At 40.4% G+C, this 22,053-nt stretch overlaps 2 protein-coding genes across 2 annotated transcripts in view; both read right to left on the bottom strand.

Moving 5' to 3' along the window:
* LOC108527767 (putative uncharacterized protein C10orf113) overlaps positions 1-20,962 on the bottom strand; it is a 23,035-nt gene extending 2,073 nt beyond the window's left edge. Inside the window, 3 exon segments of the mRNA XM_017869229.1 lie at positions 18,975-19,072; positions 19,074-19,762; positions 20,161-20,962. Of these exon segments, the coding sequence (XP_017724718.1) occupies positions 18,975-19,072; positions 19,074-19,145 (170 nt within the window). The 5' untranslated portion in view covers positions 19,146-19,762; positions 20,161-20,962.
* Positions 1-22,053, bottom strand: part of LOC108527766 (LIM zinc-binding domain-containing Nebulette-like) — a 216,049-nt gene that overhangs the window by 169,183 nt on the left and 24,813 nt on the right. The window lies entirely within an intron of this gene.

Raw genomic sequence — 22,053 nt, forward strand, 5'->3', positions numbered from 1 at the left:
ATATATATATATATATATATTTTGCAATATTTGTGTTATAGGTATTTATACATACAACTAAATACTTATTTGTTAGGAATGCATACTAAAATATTTTGGCATCTATATTTTTGTAAAAAGGAAGTTAATGACTCGGTTGGGACTAGAATCTGCTCTTATGGTACCCAGCACACACTCATTTAATTATAACCAAATTTAAAGGAAACACAAATAGTAAATTTTTTTAATTCTTAAAAAAGAGCAACACCAGCCGTCATTTGTGTTCCCTCTTCCCTGCATTAGTAAGACACCATGTATGTTTGAAGACCATAGACATTTTCTTCCTCTTGAAACAACAAAAACATATAAATAGGATTATGTAATAATCTTATAGATTACATTAGTTACAGTGGGGTTTTGTGCATTGGGTGAGTTAATCTCCATATAAATAAGAAAAGTCTCCCTAGACAAAAAATATCACACACACACACCCAAGAGCGTTTCAAATTCTCATGTACACTTTACACATGTGATATGGAAGGAATGATACACTGAGCCACATAACTTTGATTACTGTATCAGATTAAATTTAGCCTAGAGATAACACACAGGACAACTAAGAATCCGTAAACATACAGAGCTGAAAAAAATCCACAGTAAGGGTCCTTAATTACTAAAGATATAAAAGAAATGGGGCCGGGCGCGGTGGCTCAAGCCTGTAATCCCAGCACTTTGGGAGGCAGAGACGGGTGGATCACAAGGTCAGGAGATCAAGACCATCCTGGCTAACACGGTGAAACCCCGTCTCTACTAAAAAATACAAAAAACTAGCCGGGCGAGGTGGCGGGCGCTTGTAGTCCCAGCTACTCGGGAGGCTGAGGCAGGAGAATGGCGTAAACCCGGGAGGCGGAGCTTGCAGTGAGCTGAGATCCGGCCACTGCACTCCAGCCTGGGCGACAGAGCGAGACTCTGTCTCAAAAATAAAAAAAAAAAAATTAAGAAAAAGAAATGGGTGTCTAGAAAAGAAAGTTCAGAATGGAGAGGGCGAGAGAACAAAAGCAAAAAAAGGAAGAACAAGAGAACATCATCAACACCTCTTCCAAATCTTAACTCTCAACTTATCCCATAATTGTTAAAACACTTTTTTAAAAAGTGTGACAAGGCCAGGCGCGGTGGCTCAAGCCTGTAATCCCAGCACTTTGGGAGGCAGAGACGGGCGGATCACGAGGTCAGGAGATCGAGACCATCCTGGCTAACACGGTGAAACCCCGTCTCTACTAAAAAAATACAAAAAGATTAGCTGGGCGAGGTGGCGGGCGCCTGTAGTCCCAGCTACTGGGGAGGCTGAGGCGAGAGAATGGCGTAAACCCAGGAGGCGGAGCTTGCAGTGAGCTGAGATCCGGCCACTGCAAGATCTCCAGCCTGGGCGACAGAGCGAGACTCCGTCTCAAAAAAAAAAAAAAAAAGAAAAAGTGTGACAAAAGTGAAAACATACTCAAAGCATAAAAATATAACATTGAAAAAAAACAACAGAAAAGATGGTCCTCAAACTCTCACTTCTCTCACTTGAATCTCCATCTTCAATGAACAGCATGAAAGAAGGACACACAGGGTTTTAAGCTGTCAGTGGTCTAAGAGCTGAATATCATATAAGCCACATGCATATTAAGTAGAAACAACAAAGTTTCAGAAACAATGACAGGTGCGCAACTTTCAGTGTGTGGTTCCACATGTAAGCAGTTTGGAAGCTGCCACTCTAGAATTCTGTACCCTGCTAAGTTATCCTTCAAAAGTGAAGGAGAAATAGCAACTTTCTCAGACAAACAAAAATTGAAGGAATTTGTTGCCAATACACCTGCCTTGGAAGAAATGTTAAAAGAAGCTCTTCAAAGAGAGAAAATGATGAAGGTCAGGAACTTGGATCTACATAAAGAAAGTACATTAAAAAAAGGTGTAAGTAGAGGTAAAATTTAAATTTTTTTAACTTTTTTCTTTTCTTTTCTTATTTTTTTTTAAGAAATGGGGTCTAGCATATTGCCCAGGCTCTGGCATCAAACTCCTGGGCTCAAGTCATCCTACCACATTAGCCTCTTGAGTAGCTAGGACTACAGGTATGTGCCACCATGCCTGGCTTCTTATTCTTAATTGACCTTACAGAAGTTTGTTCAAAATAATAATAAAAACAATGTATTCAGTTACATATTCTTATATACAGATATTTTATGTATGTATATATGTGTATATAGGTATCTATGTTACACACTCATATATGCTTTTGTATAAGTGAAATGGATGACAAAAAGGAATGAGAGGGAGGAATTAGAAGAATTAGAATTACTTTATTATGAGGTACTTATACTACCCATGAAGTAGCATAGTGCTATTTGAAAGAGGACTTGGATTACCTGTATATTGCAAACCTCAGGGCAACTACTAAAAAAGAAAACTTTAAAAAACAGTGTAACAGAGATGCTAAGAAAGGAGAGAAAATGGAATCATATAAAATGCTCAATTAAAACCACAAAAATTAGAAAGAGTGTAACACAGAGAAACGAAAGAACAAGGACAAAAACTTTAAAATAGTAATAAATATGGCAGATACCCAATTATATCAATAATCACTTTGAACATCAGTGATCTAAATGCACCAACTGAAAGACAGAAATTTTCAGAATGGATCAAAAAAATATGACCTAACTGTATTTTGTCTACAAGAAATCAATTTTAAATAGAAAGTCATATATAATTTTAAAGTAAATGAATGGAGAAAAAGATACCATGATAACACTAACCAAAGGAAAACAGGAGTAGCTATGTTAATTTCAAAACAGGGTAGACTTCAAAACAGGGAAAGTCATCTGGGACAAAGAAAGCCATTATATAATAATAAAGGGGTCAATTCTCTAGATAATATAACCATCTTTAACATGTATGCACCTAAAAACAGAGCATCACATTACGCAAAGCAAAAACTGATAAAACTGCAAGTAGAAACAGATGAGTTTACTCTTACAGTTGGAAATTTCAACACCCCTCTATCAGTACCGGACAGATCCAGCAGACAGAAAATCAGTAAGGACATAGTTGAATTCAACACTAGCATCAATCAACAGCATATCATTGACATGTATAGACTACTTTACCCAACAACAGCAGAATACATACTCTTTTCAAACTTACATGAAACATTCACCAAGACAGACCACATTAAACACACCTTAACAAATTTAAAAGAATAGAAATCATACAATGTCTTCTCTCTGATCACAATGAAATTAAACTAGAAGTCAATAACAAAAAGATGGGAAAATCCTGAAATATATGGAGAATTAAATAACACACTTCTAAATAACACATGGTTCAAAGAATGAATCTCAAGATAAATTATAAAATATTTTGAACTGAATGAAAATGAAAATACAACTTGTCAAAAATTGTGGGATGCCACAAAATCAGTGATCTGAAGGAAATTTATAACATTGAATGCACATATTGTAAAAGAAAAAAGACTGAAAATTAATAATCTAACTTTCCACTTTAGGAAACTGGAAAAAGAAGAGCCAATTAAATACAAAGTAAGCAGACAAAAGAAATAATAAAACTATGGCAGAAAACAATAAAATTGAAAAGTGGGGACTCCACAGAGAAAAGAAAGTCAATGAAACCAAAACTGGTCCTTTGAAAAGATTAATAAAATCAATAAGCCTCTAGCCAGGCTAAGAAAAAGAGAGGACACAGATTACTAACATCGTAAATGAAAGAGGGGCCATCATTACAGATGCCATAGATATTAAAAGGATAATAAAAGAATACTATGAACAACCCTATGCTCACACATTTATTAACCAATTTGAAATGGACCAATTCTTTGCAAGACACAATCTGCCAAAACTCACACAAGAGGAAATAGACAATCTGAAGAGGCCCATATCTGTTCAAGAAATTGGATCAATCATTAACAATCTTTGAAAACAGAAAGCACAAGGCCTAGATTAGTTCACTAGTGAAGTCTACCAGACATGTAAGGAAGAAATTATACCAGTTCTCTACAATCTCTTTCAGAGAATAAAAGCAGAGGGAATGCTTCCTAACTCATTCTTATGACACCCTCATTGCCCTAATGCCAAAACCAGACTGAAATAATGACCATGTTGTATACTCCACAGCTGAGTCTCAGTAGGCCTGTACTCTGCTCACTGTGATAATTTTCTCTGTACAAATAAACAAACAAACAGAAGTAACAAAACCAAAGCAAAAAACAACCCAGCTGGAGAAAAGCGCAGGACAGCAGAAAACCAATAAAAGCAATGTGGAAAGAGACAACATTTCCATATGTTACTGTTTTGGAATCCATGTAGAACCTCTGGTGTGTGTGACAGGTCATGACATGGAACACTGCTTCAAGATTGAAACAGAAGCAGCATCTTTTTTCTCCCCACTGAACTAGTTATTTCCTCCAACCACAAAGTTTGGGAAAAGGAATAAGAAGAAAAACATAAGAAAATGAAGTTCGTTTGGCAAGCAGCTGGGTCCCAGTGCCCTTGGGTGCCCAAAGTGAAATTGGTAAAAATTTCCTGCTGTTGTATTTTTTGAATGGTCAATGCTAACTTTGCTTCCTACTTTCTGCAAAAGGGCAGATACAGCTTTCTTTTTTATTTTTGTATATGTATGCGTATATTTGCATTGACATGTAATCGTAATACCATAAAATTTATCTTTTTAAAATGTTTAATTCAGTCAGTTTTAGTATATTCTCAAAGTTATGCAATAATAACCATTATATAAATCTAGAACGTTTTCATCACCCCAAAAAGAAACTCAGTACTCATTAGCAATCACTCCCCATTATCCCTATTCCCTAAGAACCTCTGGTAACTGCTAATCTACTTCCTGTTTCTATGGATTTGCCTGTCCTGCACATTTCATATAAATGGAATCATATCATATGTGGCCTTTAGTGCCTGATTTATCTAGCTTAATGTTTTCAGGATTCATCATGTTATATTAACAGTATGATGAGTGCTTCACTCCTTTTCAGGGGTGAGGGGGTGAATGGTGTTCCATTATGTAGATGTACCACCCTTTGTTTATCTACTCACCAATTAGTGGACATTTGGGTTGTTTCCACTTTTTAGCTGTTAGGCATAATGCTTCTATGAACATTCATGTACAATGTTTTGTATGGACATATGTTTTCAATTCTCTTGGATATATACCAAGAAGTAGAATTACTGGATCATATGGTAATTCTTCATTTAAATTTTGAAGAAATGCTAGGCTATTTTCTAAAGTAGCTGCACCATTTTACATTCCCACCTGCAATGTATGAGGGTTCCAATTTCTCCACATTCTCACCAACATCTGTTATTGTCCACCTTTTTCACAATATCCATTCTAGGACGTATGAAGTGTCTCATTGTGGTTTTGATTTGCATTTCCCTTAAGAGTAACGATACCAGGCCTTCTTTTATGTGTTTATTGACCATGCATCTTCTTGGGAGAAATGTCTATTCAAATCTGTTGCCTATTTTTAATTGGGTTACTTGTCTTTTAATAATTGAGTTGTAACCATTCTTTATATATTCTGGGTACTAGTTCTTTATCAGAAGAATGATCTGCAACTATTTTCTTACATTCTAGGAGTAGTCTTTACACTTTCTTGAGCGTGTCCTTGAAGGACAGGTGTTTTTAAATGTTGATGAAGTCTAATTTGTATTTTCTTTTGTTGCATGTGTTTTTTGGCATTATATATAAAACCACTGCCTAATCCAAAGTCATAAAGATTTACTCTGTTTTCTTCTAAAAGTGTTATACTTTTAGCTTTCACATTTAAGTCTTTAGCCCATTTTGAGTTAATTTTGTATGTGTGTGAGGTGGGAGTCCAATTTTACTTTTACCAGCTTTCTTTTGTGACACTTTCAGTTTGATTTTGAACCCACAGCCCTCACACCATTTACCTCAGTAGAAGTCATGGTTTCAAGGTAAGAAAAGCAGATGATGTTTTTAACCTAATGAAATTACTGGTTAAATCACAAAAGGGAAAAAGTACTGTGTCCTGGGAGGCCAGGCTCAGTGGAGGAGGCTCCTCACTGTGGGAGAAATGTGACCTGTTACAATTTCTCTATGATCCCCAATCACTGGGGAGCAGTACACAAGGGCTGATGAAAAGCAAGTCCCAAAGCCAGATTCCATCTTAATTCTACAGGCTGTGTGCCTTTGAGTCAAGTTATTCTCTTTTCTGTGTATCAGATCCTCCCCATCCTAAAATAAGAAGAGAAAACATAGGGAATCTGCATAGAGTTAGAAGGATTATGTGAATGAATATAGGCAAAGCACTCAAAACAGCATATGGCACATTGTGAACACTCAGTACCTACTAGCTGTTATTATCAGGAAAGATCCCATCATATTAATCCTAAGGGAATAGGTTCCAAGGAAACCTATGTCTCAACATAATAGCAGAGTAGCGTTTGGTTGGGTGATGTGGTTGTCATGATGACATCACTGATTCTCCCAAGTGGCTGCCTCAAATCCGAGAACCTTAAGGAGCTTGGGCACCACTTGACGCTGATGGTCATCTTTGTCCTGTGTATAAGTCAATCTCTGTTTTGTTTGCCACAGACCTACACATTTACCAAAGGCAAATTCTAAAAAGGTCTGGGCACAGTGGTTTACGCCTGTAATCTCAGCACTTTGGGAGGCTGAGGCAGGTGGATCACCGGAAGTCAGGAGTTCAAGGTCAGCCTGCCCACGTGATGAAATCTCATCTCTACTAAAAATATAAAAATTAGCCAAGCATGGCAGCACGTGCCTGTAGTCCCAGCTACTCAGAAGGCTGAAGCAGGAGAATCACTTGAACCCAGGAGACGGAGGTTGCAGTGAGCCGAGCTCATGCCATTGCACTCCAGAGCCTGGGCAACAGAGCGAGACTCCATCTCAAAAAAAAAAAAAATCTAAGCAGGTGTCAAATTAATTTTCCATCCTGCAAGAAAATAAGACTTCAGTTGAATTAAGTCATATCCTACTCTCCTAGACTCAAAGCTTCTTTATATATATTCTTATTTTCTATAGTATTTTTGTTTCCAGGTCATTTAGCAACAGTGTTAAAACCCCTTTGTAATGCTAAAGACAGAGGGCAGGATTAATTCTTAGTCTCATTTGTTTTCAGAATTTTCTGCATATGTTTCCTAAATTTTAGAAGACACTATTCTATCCATGTAAACCCACATTATAAGCAACTTTAAGTCTTCTTCCAAGGACTACCTTTTACACAGTCGATCCCAAATTATCCAGATTTGGACAAGTTTCCATTCAAAAGTGATATCCATCCAGTTAGAAAGCTTCTGGAACATTTTCCTTCCTACTCTCACAACTGTCCCATCAATTAGTGTGTGTTTAGCAATTGCAAATTACTTTTAGTATTAGCATATGCACAATATAATTAGATGGGGAAACCTTCTGGGATTAATTCATGTCTTGGGTGATTACTGAGTTCTGACAAACATCAGGATTCATTCATCCATAGGAACATTGTTCTCTTTCACCTGGAAGGTATGCTATTCTACAATGCTGCCATGCTTAAAATCGTTTTCAGAATTTCTCTTATGAATTCCTCTCAAAATCTGTTTGTGGTCTAGGTACACACATCACACACAGTTAATATACCTTTTTTAAAAACTAGAAATGGGATTATTCAGCTTGATTATTCACCCACTCCACCCTCCATCAAGGGCAACATTTGTCCAGGTTCCAGTACACTCTTTCATTTCCTCTGGACACCTCTTGTGAGTCATTTTAGTTCAAACAGAGCTTTGTCTGTAACAGGCCCTATTTCATCCCAGAGCTCAAGCTGAGAGGAAAACAGCCTGAACTCCACCTTGGGGACATTCCTCATTCAAGAAAACACATTTTCCTCTTCCAAACTGAATTCAATAAGAATATAGTACAATCTCTCTAGGCTAATAGTAAAGCCACTGGGTGGGGCGAGGCCACAGGGCCAATGCCGACAGGACAGCCCGTCCTCCCTTAACTCCTTTGTGTGGTACTTCCCCATTCGTATCCTCCAAAGGGCTGTTTGAAGATCTAATTTCTCTAGTCTCAGTGAACTCACATCCTAGTTACAGCCTCAGTGGAGATTAAAAAAAAAAAAAAAATCTGGCAATGATTCTTGACATTATAATATTTGACAAAAAGGAAGCACTGAGAAATTACTTCTCAGGCCAGGTAAGGCTACCAACAATCAGCCTCCTGCAACCACAGGAAACAAGTCAAAGAAACTAAACTGAAAAGAGCTTTTCCGCTAAAGAAAAGAGAAACAGCTCCTATGCGTGCACCAAATATACTCAGTGAGTGATTCCCCTGACCTGAGACATCATGGCACAGTCTTTTTGTAGCGGAGTAGAATTGGTGAGGGGTCTACACCACATGGGCTTCTGCCCAAGGAGGGGACTCACCATCCCAGTGTGTCCGGGACTGTCCCGGCCTCAGCACTGAAGGTCCTATTTTCAGCGGTCACCCCCTCTTTTCTTGGCTCCCTGAAGCTGGAAACCCAGTTCTTCCTCCTCAAACCTGGCCAGGATGAGAGATGGAGCCAGAAATTAGCTAAGAGGCAAGGAAGAAAAAGGCAGCCTATCCCTGAGGCAGAACTTTCTGGGCCTTGAAAAGCTTTGCCTGGATTGATTAAACACATTTCTTAAAGGCAGGAAGCCCTTCTTCAATTTAAACACCTTGAGCTGTTCAACCAGGGAGTCCCCAGCCTCACAGAAGCCACAGGATCACATTCTGGGTTGGGTGTAGACTTGCCTACCAGCCCAGTGGAAGACACTCTAACTCAAACTTGCCACAAGTTTGGTCCTCAAGGCATCTGCATTAAGATCACCCAGTGAGACTGGTACAATCCAAGTTCCTTGGTCCACTCCACACTTGCTGGATCCAATTCTCTAGTAATACATTTCCAAAATCTCCATTTTTAAGAAAGCCCCAAATACGACTGGCGACTGTTGAAATCCAAGGACTGCTCTCCTTACTACTTTTTTGTTGTAGTTTAAACACAGGGTTTCACTCTCTTGCCCAGCCTGGAGTGCAGTGGCAACATCACAGCTCACTGCAGCCTCAAACTTCTGGATTCAAGCGATCCTCTCACCTCAGCCTCCCAAAGTGCTGAGATAACAGGCATGGGCCACCATGCCCAGCCTTTATTACTTCTTATTTCAAACCTTCACCCTCATCACCCACCACCAAGAATCCTCAGAGTCAGCAAAAGCAGGAGAGAGGTGAACTTGTCTTTGGATCTTCCCCACCGCTCCTTCTGTATCCCTGTCCTATTTCAGCCTTCCAAGTTCCCTCTCACCTTCCTCTTTACTTTCTACCCTATGGCTGGACAAAGGTCGCCAAAGCCTACCCTACTGTAAAGGGTCTCCATGTTCCAAAACCACCTCCACTTTCTCCTTCCCGAACAGCAAATCTTTTATTCACGCAGTACATTGCAGCCTGCTGTTAGGAAAGCAATCTGGGTAAATTAATTCATATCTAGAGCAGAACGACTGATAAAACTTCTTACTCATCTCTGGATGGAGGAGTTGCTTATTGTCCCCAGTGAGTCATGGATTGGTAGAATTAATGGACATCTAGAGACAATATTTTTGGAGTTGATAGGTTCTTCTTTAAATCAGTGCTTTCTGGTGACTTCCCTGACTGGCATAACATTTTCTTAATTTGGCAAGGAAAAATCTCACTAAGTTAGTTGTTAGAAAATTCCTTATGCCATTTGTCTACAGGAAGTGATTAAAGCATGATCTTTGATCTTATGTAGATATAGGTCTTAGTCCTGACTCTATCACTTACCGGCCATGTGACTCTGGGCAATGAATTTAACCTTTTACTTGTGAAAGTGGAGATAATTATAACATTTATCTCAAAGGGTTGTTAAAATCCAAAGAAATAAATTTTTTCAAAGTATCTGGCATCTGGTACTTAATAGTAACTGTCATTATAAGAGTCCGTATATAACAAATATCCATCCAAACAACTGCTGCATTCAGTTAGCCATAGTTATTCTTGCATGGTTAGTCTTCCTTGTTAACTGTTCATATAGCCTTGGTGTTTATCTATAATTCTGAAAACTGAGAAAAATATCAGTCAGGACCAATCTGGCTTTGCCCTGGGCAAGTAGAAATCTATAGAATTATTCCAGTTTGCTCCTGCTCAGTGTCTAAGAACACCATGGCTACTGCTGCCCCATTAGGTTTTCTGTCTTTAAAATCCACTCAAGGTCATGGTCACTGAGGTTACTACCTCCTTGACCACTCCTGATAGGTGGCACAACCTAAGCTTAGTGAAACTGGAAGTGAGCCAGTTATGCCTATAATCCCAGCACTTTGGGAGGCTGAAGCAGAAGGATTGCTTCAGGCCAGGAGTTTGAGACCAGCCTGGGCAACATAGCGAGACACCTCTGCCATCTCTACAAATAAAAAAACTAAACCAGCTGAGCATTATGGTGTGTGCTTGTGATCTCAGCTTCTCGGGAGGCAGAGGTAGAAGGATCACTTGAGCCCGGGAGACTGGGAGGTTGAAGCTGCAGTGAGCTATGATCACACCACTGCACTCCAGCCTGGGTGACAGAGCAAGACCCTGAAAAAAAAGAAAGGAAAGAGAAGGGAAAGGAAGGGAAAGGAAAAAAGAAAGGAAGGAACTGGAAGTGGAGAGGAGCCCAGCATGCTGTGGATGGTGGGTGTCGCGATTTCCAATGGTCAGTGGTCAGCTCCTCCTTGCCAAGTCCTCCTCCTAGAGGGTAATGATGTCTATAACCCTAAAGAACAAGGTAGGAGGGAGCATGAATCTGGCTTCCGAAAACAGTAGAAACCAAAACAGTCTTTAGTATTGGGACAATGGACAGCACTGATGCAACTCACCGTAAACACTGCAAAATGTGTGCATGTTCTGCTGGAAGTGTCCAAGATCAAGGAGAAACAGATGCATCCAAGGAATGGCCTCTAAGGTGGAGAGGAATGATGGCTTATGGATTCCCACCAAGCTCAACACAAAGAAGCCAAGAAGGTACAACTGAGGGGCTCTCCCAGGAGACACAGAGAAGAAATCTTTATAATAAATGGACTGTCCACTATGCCTCTACCGTGATTATAAGGTAGAAGAAATATATATTGAATATAGGCAATATACAGCTATTAGAGAAACCAAAAGAGGGGTCAGGGCTCAATAAAATGTCATTGGGAGAGGTGAGGCAGACCAGAATCAATGGATGAGGACAGAAACACAACAAAAATGGGAAGTGTGAATAATAAACATTATAAAAAACTATACTCCAGGTGCTATGTTATGTGTTCCAAAATCAGCCTAATCCTCATGACAACCCTGCAAGGTTACCCACAGGAGGCTCCGAGAGGTTTGGTAACTTGCCCAGAGTCACACAGCAAAAAAAACTGCAAAACTGCAATTTCAACCCAAGTGCAGCTGATTCCAAAACATGTACTTTTAGTAACGACACCAAACTAAACTATTAAAAAAAAAAAGATTAATGGACAGAATATCTGCTAAGAAAATGGAAAGTGATTACTGTTATTCCAGACACTCTAAGTAAGCAAAATTAAATTAAATTACCAAGAGTAAATAGCACATCGTAATAAATAATAGCCACTATCCATGACTTCATGATGTTCTTATACGTGATCTATTCCTACTTTGATTGTATTTGTTCATTTGTAATTTAGCTCTCAAATCTGTTTGAAAGCAATTCAACAACAAAATTTAAAAGAGCACACTCAGTCATCTCTAGTTACAATATGTACACAGAGCTCTCAGATGTTAAGAGTCATGGCTGGCCTAGGAATTTTTTATAATCATGTTACATAGCACTAGTGGAACTTTTTCTGGGAATCTAAGTCAAGCTCTAAAACCTATAATTCAAAGTAACATGAAGAAATTAGAGAAGGGCATTTTCATTAGCATGAAGCTTTGGAGTTGTGGCCAAAGGTTTTGAAAGAAAATGTAAAATCCAATCAGACAGAATAAAATGACGACATAATGCTGCCAAGAGCTAAAGAAATGCAGAACGTAATCAAGCAGGAGGGGAAATCCTTTGCAATTTGGATGAGGATGCCCTGCATCCACCCAAATCGGAGGAAAGGATATCAACCCAGGAGACCAAAGTTGAAAATCCATTACATCTGAAGGGTGTGGACCGCTATCTGTTGTCATAGCAATTATATGAGGCTTAGCCTCATGTTGTCATAGAAATGATGAAATGAATTTATCTGTAGTGCAAAAAGAACAGGGACATATGGTTCCTCAACCCCAAATCTCTGCCAGATAAACAATTGTGTAAGAGGAACATATTAGCACATGTCGCACCTATTAGCGTGGTAACCTCAATCCAACTCCCATAATAGACCTGCTTTCCACAGTGCACATTTGTCTTGGCAACCTTGGGAAGGTATGGAATTAAATATAGAAATGCTGAAGCCATAGTATTAATAACTTTGTGTGACGCTCAGAATAATCTTTGTAAATTAGGGATTAAAGTGTATGGAATGTGGCCGGGTACCAGTGGCTCATGCCTGTAATCCCAGCACTTTGGGAGGCTGAGGCAAGCAGATCTCTTGAGGCCAGGAGTTCGAGACCAGCCTGGCCAACATGTTGAAACCCTGTCTCTACTAAAAAAAAAAAAAAAAAAAAAAAAAAAAAATACAAAAATTAGTCAGGCCTGTAATCCCAGCTACTCTGGAGGCTGAGGCACGAGAATCACTGGAACCCGGGAGGTGGAGGCTGCAGTGAGCTAAGATTGCTCCACTACATTTCAGATGGTAGACAGAGCAAGACTCTGTCTCAAAAAAATGTAAAATAATAATAATAAATAAGGTATATGGAATGTTTGAGAATCTGACATCTTTGAAAATGTGCCAGATTTGAAGTGATTTTAGATGTGATTGAGTAAGCAGTGAAAATATGAGTGTTTTCAAACAATATTAGAATGTCTGGAAGAATGAGGAATCTACCGCATTTATAAGTTTAATTTTTAATTTGCAAGAATTATTCAAGTACTTAGGAAAGTGTTTGCTAAGGTCTTCAGGTTTGCTTTATGAGGCATTTAAAGTGATAAAAGAAAGATTAGATATATTTATTTACAAATACAATCTTAAATGTTTAAGAAGATGTAATTAAGTTACAAACTGAATGGATTAATGGGAATTTAGTCTGTCCAGCCTGAGTTTATCAAGCATCATTTAAAGCAAACACCCATAAATGATTTGTTCTTATTTCATACTCTACTTGCTAGATTTATATATAGAATAACAAGACATTTACAGTAAAATAAAATCATACAATGAAAAAATATAGTTTTCAACTTGAATAAATCAATACTAATTAAAAACTAATATCCATTTAAAACTAATACAAATTACCAGTGAGAACACATGAACACAGAGAGGGGAACATCACACATGGGCCTGTCGGGGGTGGGGGCCAAGGGAGGGGAGAAGCATTTAAGTACAAATTCCTGAATGCGCGGGCCTTAAAACTAAGATGGCCGGGTTATAGGTGCCAGCAAACCACCATGGCATATGTATACCTTTATTGTAACAAACCTGCACGTTCTGCACATGGATCCCAGAACTTAAAGTCAAATTTTTTTAAAAACTAGTATCAATTTTAGTCTTATCAATAATGCAAAGCCTGAATCTAATCATGAGGAGACATCAAATAAATGCAAAACAAGAGGCATTCAACAACAACAAAAAAAAAACCCTGGTCTATGCTCTTCAAAAATCTCACTGTATGAAAGAAAAGAAAGAAACGTCCCAAACTAAAGACACCAAAGGGACATGACAACACAATAAACTGCATGATCTTGGATTTTATTTTGCTAAAAGATGGCATTATTGTTTCATTTAGTGAAATCTGAACGAGGTCTGTAGATTAGATAATACGACAGTATCAATGTTAATTTCCCAGTTTTGAAAGTTATATGGTATTTATGTAAGGGAATGCCTTCGTTTTTAGGAAATACACAGTGCATTATTTAGGGGCAACGAGACATCTTATCTGCACTTACCTCAATGGTCTCAGGAGAAAAAAAATAGCATATAAAGAAAAAGGATAAAACAAATGTATCAAAATGTGACCATTTGGAGAATCTGGAAAAAAGTACACAAGAATTTTTCATGATATTCTTGCAACTTTTCTGTTTGTCTAGTATTACATCAAAATAAAAGTTGAAAGAATGAAAAACTAATATTTAAAGTAAAAGTGTTGTTGCTGTTTTCTTAACGCCACCCGTGAACATCAAAAATCACCCATGACAGAGAAACACAAAAAAAACTTTTAAAAGCTGAAAAAGTAAATCTAAGAGACTAGAACAAGATTGAATAAAATGAATAAAAGTCAGAAAATCTCAGAGTGTGTTATCTGAAGTATGTTAATCTTTCCTCTACCTTGAACCCAAAATTGATGATATCCCTTTGGATGAAGCTCTGATACAAAGCATGTGAGATGTTCACAGCAAATCCATGTCCTAAGGTTCTACCCGTAGGGTGCCTGAGGTCCAGGATTAATCTGCCGCTCCACCTCCCACACCTTCAGCAGAACTCCTGTTCTAGAAAATCTTCCTCTTGACATAATACCATATACTTCTAGGTAGAAGACAGGCCCTGCCCCCGGTATCCAAACATCAACTCCAGCCTGGCCAGGATTAAAGGGTTTTGAATCACTCTCTGTAAAAGGACAAAAGACCTCATTCAGTGGTGAAACTTGTAGGAACAATAATTCTCTTACCACTCTCCTTGGTAATATAACCCACCATTCCTAAGCATTCACTCTTGGTGGTATTCCTAATACACAGACATCTGACTTAAAACATGCCAGCCTTTCTCAGAGACCATGACAAGACAGACCAACCAAATAGCCTAGAAATATTTATGACTTCACCCTGGGTTGCACCAGGCCTGTCTACTGGCATAGCCTGAGTCACCTATGTACTGCAGCCACGCAGACTCCAGCTTGGCTTACTCTGACAGCACCACGGGACACCACTCCAGAAGTTCCAGATCGCCTTACCACTCAGTCCATGGCCCAACTACCCATTCAGGGTGTATAAGAGAATACTCGGGCAAAACAAGCGAGCACAGGAGTCAACAGCCACCTGTGAAACAGACTAAAGCAGACAAGTTTTCCAACAGCGTCAGTTCTGAAAAATCAAAATGAGCATCTAAGGGAAATTGTGGGATCCTCTTCTGTATTTAAAATCATGGGAAAAGGATTTACTTTTAATATTTCAAATACTCTATACCTGAAAACAGGAGATAGACTATATCAGGGGCCTCCACCCCCAGGGTGGCAGACAGTATGGTGAGCATTACTGCTACTGCCTTCTGCCAGATCAGCGGTGGCATTAGAGTCTCACAGGAGCATGGCCCCTGCTATGAACTACACATGCAAGGGATCCCAGTTGTGCTCCTTATGAGAATCTAATCAACGCCTGATGATCTGAGGTGAGACAGTTTCATCGTGAAACCATCCTCCTGCTCTCATCCTGAAACCATCCTCCTGCCCCAGAGCCCCAACATCTGTGGAAACCACAAAACCTGTCCCTGGTGCCAAAAAGGCTGGGGATGGCTGGGCTGTATACCCTTGGGGTGGCTATACAGTGGTGAATTTGAGACTTAAGTGTGTGGGGGGGGTGTGTGTGTGTGTGATTAAAGTATAGAAATACATAACAATTATTCTTTTATTAATTCAACAAGGGTCAACGAAGCACATGTTATATGCATAATGTGAATGTGGAAAAAAAGGGGTTTTCATAAACATGTTCAAAGGGAGGTTAAAATTCAAACGTGAGGCCAGGCACAGTGGCTCACACCTGTAATCCCAGCTCTTTAGGAGGCTGAGGTGGGCGGATCACTTGAAGTCAGGGATTCAAGATCAGCCTGGCCAACATGGTGAAACCCTGTCTCTCCTAAAAACACAAAAATTAGCTGGGCATGGTGGTGGGTACCTGTAATCCCAGCTACTTGGGAGGCTGAGACAGGAGAATCGCTTGAACCCAGGAGGTGGAGGTTGCGGTGAGCTGAGATAGCACCATTGCACTCCAGCTGGGTGAAAACAGCAAAACTCCATTTCAAAAAAAAAAAAAAAAAAAAAATTCAAACGTGAAAAGAGCTTTATCAACTACTTAGCACAACAATTCAATGCAGTAAGTACAACCAGTCTCATCTTCCAGGTAAGAATCCTAAGGTAAGAGGAAGGAGAACATAGACAAATGTCAAAAAGATATAAAATGGCCCAATCGGAAGTCCTAAAACAGTTGAAGAGGACCCCAAATTCTAGTCTTCGATCTGGAATAACTGAGTGCCTTGGCAAACCACCCCACTTCCCCAGATCTTAGATTCCCTACGTGTTCAATAAGTGACTTGACCCAGAGAGCTCTGAAGATTCCTTCCAGCCTTTACAAACAAATAAATACATCTAGACTTTCTATTCCAGGACTTAGTCCCATCAAAAAACATCACAAGCCAGATCAGGATAAGAAAAAAAAAAAAAAAAATCTTAAAATAAGACCATTCCAGAAAAACTTTATATCAAGTTTACTCTTTTACATGGGAAAGGAGAATGGTAATTATTCAATCACAAAAAAGAAGTGATGATTATTCAAATAAGATACCACTGAAAACTCCAACAAGGAGAGGATTTTTGTTTCAAGTCTCTTGTGATTATTGAGAATAGTCATGTTCTCTGGTCTCTGTAATGCGAGGCAACTACAGTACTGTTTGTGCCCTTGTAGGGCAGAAAGGTGGCACCGCCAAGGGGCTATCACTCTCCTCCTCCTTTGTCTTTGTAGCCAACTCCTCAGGAACAAAGACACAGTCATGGCCCTCAGGCCCTCAGGCCCTCAGTTACCTTCACTTTTTCCCAGGATTAGGTGACACCTGCAGATGGGGCTGGATGGCGGCTGGTACTAGAAGAAACCTGTGCTGGGCATCATTCTGCTTCCTTAACCCAGTGGCTTCCCTGGTACTGCATTCAATCATCCAAATTGCCCTGCAAGGTAACCCACCCTCCCTGGCCAGCTGAGCCTCCCAAATAACCCTTTCTTGCTCAAATAAAACTAGATTGGGGCCGGGCACTGTGGCTCACGCCTGTAATCCCAGCACTTTGGGAGGCTGAGGCGGGTGGATCACCCGAAGTCAGGAGTTCGAGACCAGCCACACCAACCTGGCAAAACCTCATCTGGACTAAAAATACAAAAATAAGCCAGGTGTGGTGGCAGGTGCCTGTAATCCCAGCTACTTGGGAGGCTGAGACAGGAGAATCACTTGAACCCGGGGAGTTGGAGGTTGCAATGAGCCGAGATCATGCCACTGCACTCCAGCCTGGGAGACAGAGTGAGACCCTGTCTCAAAAGAAAAAAGAAAAGAAAAAAAAAGGCAGATTGGAATAGGAAGAGCCAGGTTCCAACCCAGGCCCCATCATATACGGCCAAGTGACTGTAACTAGCTATTCACTTCATATGTCTCTCATCGCCTCTGTAAAATAGTGGTTAACATGGGCTCTCTCCTCTCAATGAAAAAGTACATAAAATGAAATGAAAAAGTATTAAACATGTTCAAGTATACAAACAGCCCCTTCAAATTTAAAAAAAAAAAGTCTCTCCAAGCACACAAAAGGGGTGGATAAAAGGCTACCCACAGAAGAAGTAAAATGGTAAAAAAAAAAAAATAGAAGATGCTTGTGGATAGAACAAGAAACCAAAAATAACACAACCATTAGATATTACTTTTCATCCAGCAAACTGGTAAAATTGGAAAATTAGATTCGCCAGATAGGGAAAGATGGGCATTCTCTTACATGTTGTCTGGGACGGTAGGTTGCTATTGCCCTTTGGTGTGTTTGATAGTAGCCGACAAAACATGAAATATATAAGACTTCTGGCTTCACAAAATCTCTTTCAGTACTCCCCTAGAGAAATATTCTCACATATGCCAAAGTTATATGTATAAACATGTTCAATGCAGCACTATTTGTTTAAATGTCCATAAATTGGGGAATGGTTAAATAAATGATGGAACATCTATATTATAGGATATTAAAATGCCATTAAAAAGGATTAAATAGATCTATTGATTTGTTCTGACATGAACTATATTATGAAACTAGAATAGTGCCTGACACTTAGGAACCACTTGGTAAATATCTGTTGAATAAATGAATATGTATACACCTTTACATAGCACTTTACATAATCTATCTCCTCTCATTCTTACGCCAACCCTACAATATGAGCCAAGTGGCTGTTATTGTGCACTCTGTAAGGATGAGGAAATTAAAGTCCAAGGAGGTATGACCTGCCAAACATCCCAAACATATGGAACCAAAACAGAACCAGATCTACCTGACATCCATTCTGCCTGCAACAAGGCTAACCTGCAGATAATCCCTGTAGGGAAATGCCAAGGGTTCCGGCAGCTGGAGAGTGACTCAGTAATTGCTTGCTGATTTGGACTGACTGAATCTTCTTTTACCAGCAAAGCCCTCCATTAGGTGAGGCTCGGCTCTCTGGACCGCAGCTCGGGCCCATTGGGCATCTAACAACAGGTCTGAAAGGAGGTCATTCAACAACAGGTCGCCATGGAAACCCTAACCCCCTCCTCGCCCCTGGAACAAAATGGAGTGGGAAGGCAAAGAGGAGCATTCGTTAAGCACCCGCTATGAGCCAGGCACCATGAATAGGGAAAAATTCATCTGAGTCTTCCTTTACAAATCTCCAAAAGAAAAAGAAACTGCATTGTTACACAAAGTACAGAACAGGCCTGCGTTGCTGCTTAATCTAGGTCAGTGATAACTGCAAAGGAAGTTTATTTCATGCAGAGCGTACTCCGTTCACCCCTCTTATAGCTGCACGTGTCAGGCAGCATCATTTACATCACCACGTGGCCCTGTCTTAGCATAGCCATGCAGTATAAACCTGCCTCCAATATATACTCTACCTGTTCATGTCTGGAATGTACATTTCAGCCACACAAGAAAAAAATGACTGGCTGATTAGTAAAACACAAACACTCTCTCTCATATAAGCTAGAAGACAGACAGCCAATATCTTCAGAAATTTCAGGTGCCATGCTTTCCATAGAGTAGATTCTTCTTTCACTTGTAGCCATCCTACTCCTCCTGCATTATCAGAAAATGGTGAAAATGGTGCTGTGTTTGGGCATTGTTACCTTGGAACTTTCATCTTAATTACAGAAGCTCTTAGCAACCGTTGCTTAGTAACAAACACATTTGAAATAGATTTGTTGACTGATTATGAGATGCTCTGAAAAGACTGTAGAGTGAAATTCACTGATGGAAAAGAATTGCAATGGCCTGGTAAAGTAAAAATATTTTTTTAACTACAAAAGTATTCACAAACTTGGGCTATGAGCAGGTCCCAAAGATATTACTGAACTTCTGGAGTAGTTTCATAATATTCTATGCTGCTTTATGGCTGGTCTATTATTTTCAGAATCAATTCAGACACAGTTGTCTGACTGAACAGCTACCGAAGCTCTGGGAGATAGGCCTCAGGGTTTTAGGCAATGCAGGATTCTGCACAGAAAATCAATGCTTTCTTGATTTCCATGGGTCCGCAAGGTCCTCCCTGCCATAATGCCTCTTCCCACTCAAAATTTCCGAAGTGCCTGAGACTTCTAGTGACTCTTCAAGTCAGAAGCAAAAAGCAAGGGAAGCTTTGCCTCCATCTTTCCAATACTATTTCTTCAGCACCTGTTAATAAAATCTGTGATAAAAAGTAGAAATGGAGATGCATTTAGGACTACATCCACGCACAGCTTCCCCAAAGCAAAACCCCAACCCCACACGCACTCCCCTCACTGAGCCTGGGACCTCCTCCTGCCTCGCGACAAGGTCTCATTGTCCGTTTGCTATTTTCACCTCAGAAACTAGGGACCTTCGCCCAGTTTCTCAGAAGAAGGGGTCCTTATTGGCAGAGAAAGTCCCTCCCCTCCCTTGTATCTTTCTGGAATTCTTCTCTGACCCTGTTTCTCCTCCGGTCTCTTTTTTTGCCTTTTTTTTTCTTTTTTTTTTGGACAAAATTCTCAAGGGAGGAGCCTCCCTTCACTGGCTTTCCCTTCTCACTTCCCACTCAGTCCTCAACCCACTGCAGGCTAACTTTACCTCGTGATTTCCTCTTTCAGTCACCATTGCTGTGGATTCTAGAAAGACTTCAATGAAGAGTAGTGTAAGTTTCCTCAGTCTTCTCTACTCCATAAGTCCTGTCTTCCCGGGGAGTCCTTGATATTTACCATAGTTCAAGCCTACATCCCTGAGTGAGAAGAATCTGCCTCCACGGAAGGAACAAGAGAACATCCACGGAGCAAGCACCTGTCCAGAACATTCTATCTGGTTGCCCAGAGCAACTCAAGCTCCTCACAGTCTGCTTCACCCGTTTACCTTAGCTACCCGGCCCCTTCAGCGTTTGGACTTGAGGCTGCGGGCAGAAATCTTTGTACTGGCCTTCCTGTCGCCAACCAAATTCAATTCACTCACAGGTTCCTTCATGAAACAAATATTTATCAATCACAGATATTTATCACCATGCCAGGCATTGTTTTTAGGCAGTGATGATACAATAATGTCCAGAAAAAATAACGGAACTCTTCTTTATCTCTTGGAGTTCACAGGATAAAGAATTACTCAAATAAATATAAAATGAGTGCTAAGAAGAACTACACAAGGTTAGAAAAGTTTACAGTAGAGAGAAGTAGCCAGACCAGAAAAGGCATCCCCGTTGACAGTTGAGGCCTAAAGGACAAAAAGCCATCAACAAGACAAAGATATGTGGTGGGAGAAAGTTCCAGAAAGGGAATAACACGTGCAAATGTCCCAGCTTCTACTCAAATGATTTATCCAGTATACTCCTGTGATATTATGAAGTATGTACATTAGTTTCCATCCACAGTTCATGACTCATCACTCCCAGGACCCTTGTTATTTCCTAAGTGACTGAAACAGTAAGTATTTCTTCTGTTAAATTATGTGGACTCTGGTCCCTGGTTCCCAAAGCAGCTTTGGAACAGTATCAGAGTGATGAAGGTGAAAGATAGTCCTGTGTTAGAATGTAGGGGCTCTTTAGGCCTCAGAAAACAGAATCTCTCAGTCTGAGCTTTATCCTGCCCTCCTTTTTTGTTGTTGTTGTGGTGGTTTTGTTTTTGTTTTTGTTTTTTAGACACAGTCTCGCTCTGTTGCCAGGCTGGAGTGCAGTGGAGTGATCTCGGCTCACTGCAACTTCCACCTCCCAGGTTCAAGCGATTGGCCTGCCTCAGCATCCTGAGTAGCTGGGACTACAGGCGTGCACCACCATGCCCAGCTAATTTTTGCATTTGTAGTAGAGATGGGGTTTCACCATGTTGGCCAGGATGGTCTCGATCTCCTGCCCTCAAGTGATCCACCCACCTCGGCCTCCCAAAGTGCTGGGATTACAGACATGAGCAACCGCGCCCATCCCCTGCCCTCCTTTTGCCTGCTCCTTTCTCTCCCCAGGACAGGCCATAGAAACTAAGAATATGCTCTCACCTTCCCCTACCTTTCCATAAAGAAATTCTCTGACGTCCATTATCTGATTGTGGGTCGCAAGACCCCCGTTTCAGAAGGGGTCCTGCCCCATCCCCAGGAGGAAGGAAGCCTGCACAGAGAGGCCAAGAAGAACCTGAAAGGATGGGTCTGGCTGGCTTTCCCCACTCGTCTGTTAGCATTAGATCATCCCCTCTGTGTCTAATCACATTTCTCCACACGGGTGTCCACACTTCAATCACACCTATCCAGTGAAGTGTCCCAAAAAGGCCCAAGAGAACATGGTAGTGAGAACTTCTGGACAGCTGTTCCTGGAGGGGGTGCAGCAGGGGAGGGCATGGAAGCTCTGCACCCCTTCCTCACCCTCTGCACCTCCTCATCGGTATCCTTGGTAATAGTCTTTCTTTTTTTGCTTTTTGAGACAGAGTCTCTCTCTGTCACCTAGGCTGGAGTACAGTGGTGCGATTTCAGCTCACTGCAACCTCTGATTGCGACCCA

Source organism: Rhinopithecus bieti, unplaced genomic scaffold, assembly GCF_001698545.2.
Source record: "Rhinopithecus bieti isolate Rb0 unplaced genomic scaffold, ASM169854v2 scaffold_3043, whole genome shotgun sequence".
NCBI lineage: Eukaryota > Metazoa > Chordata > Mammalia > Primates > Cercopithecidae > Rhinopithecus > Rhinopithecus bieti.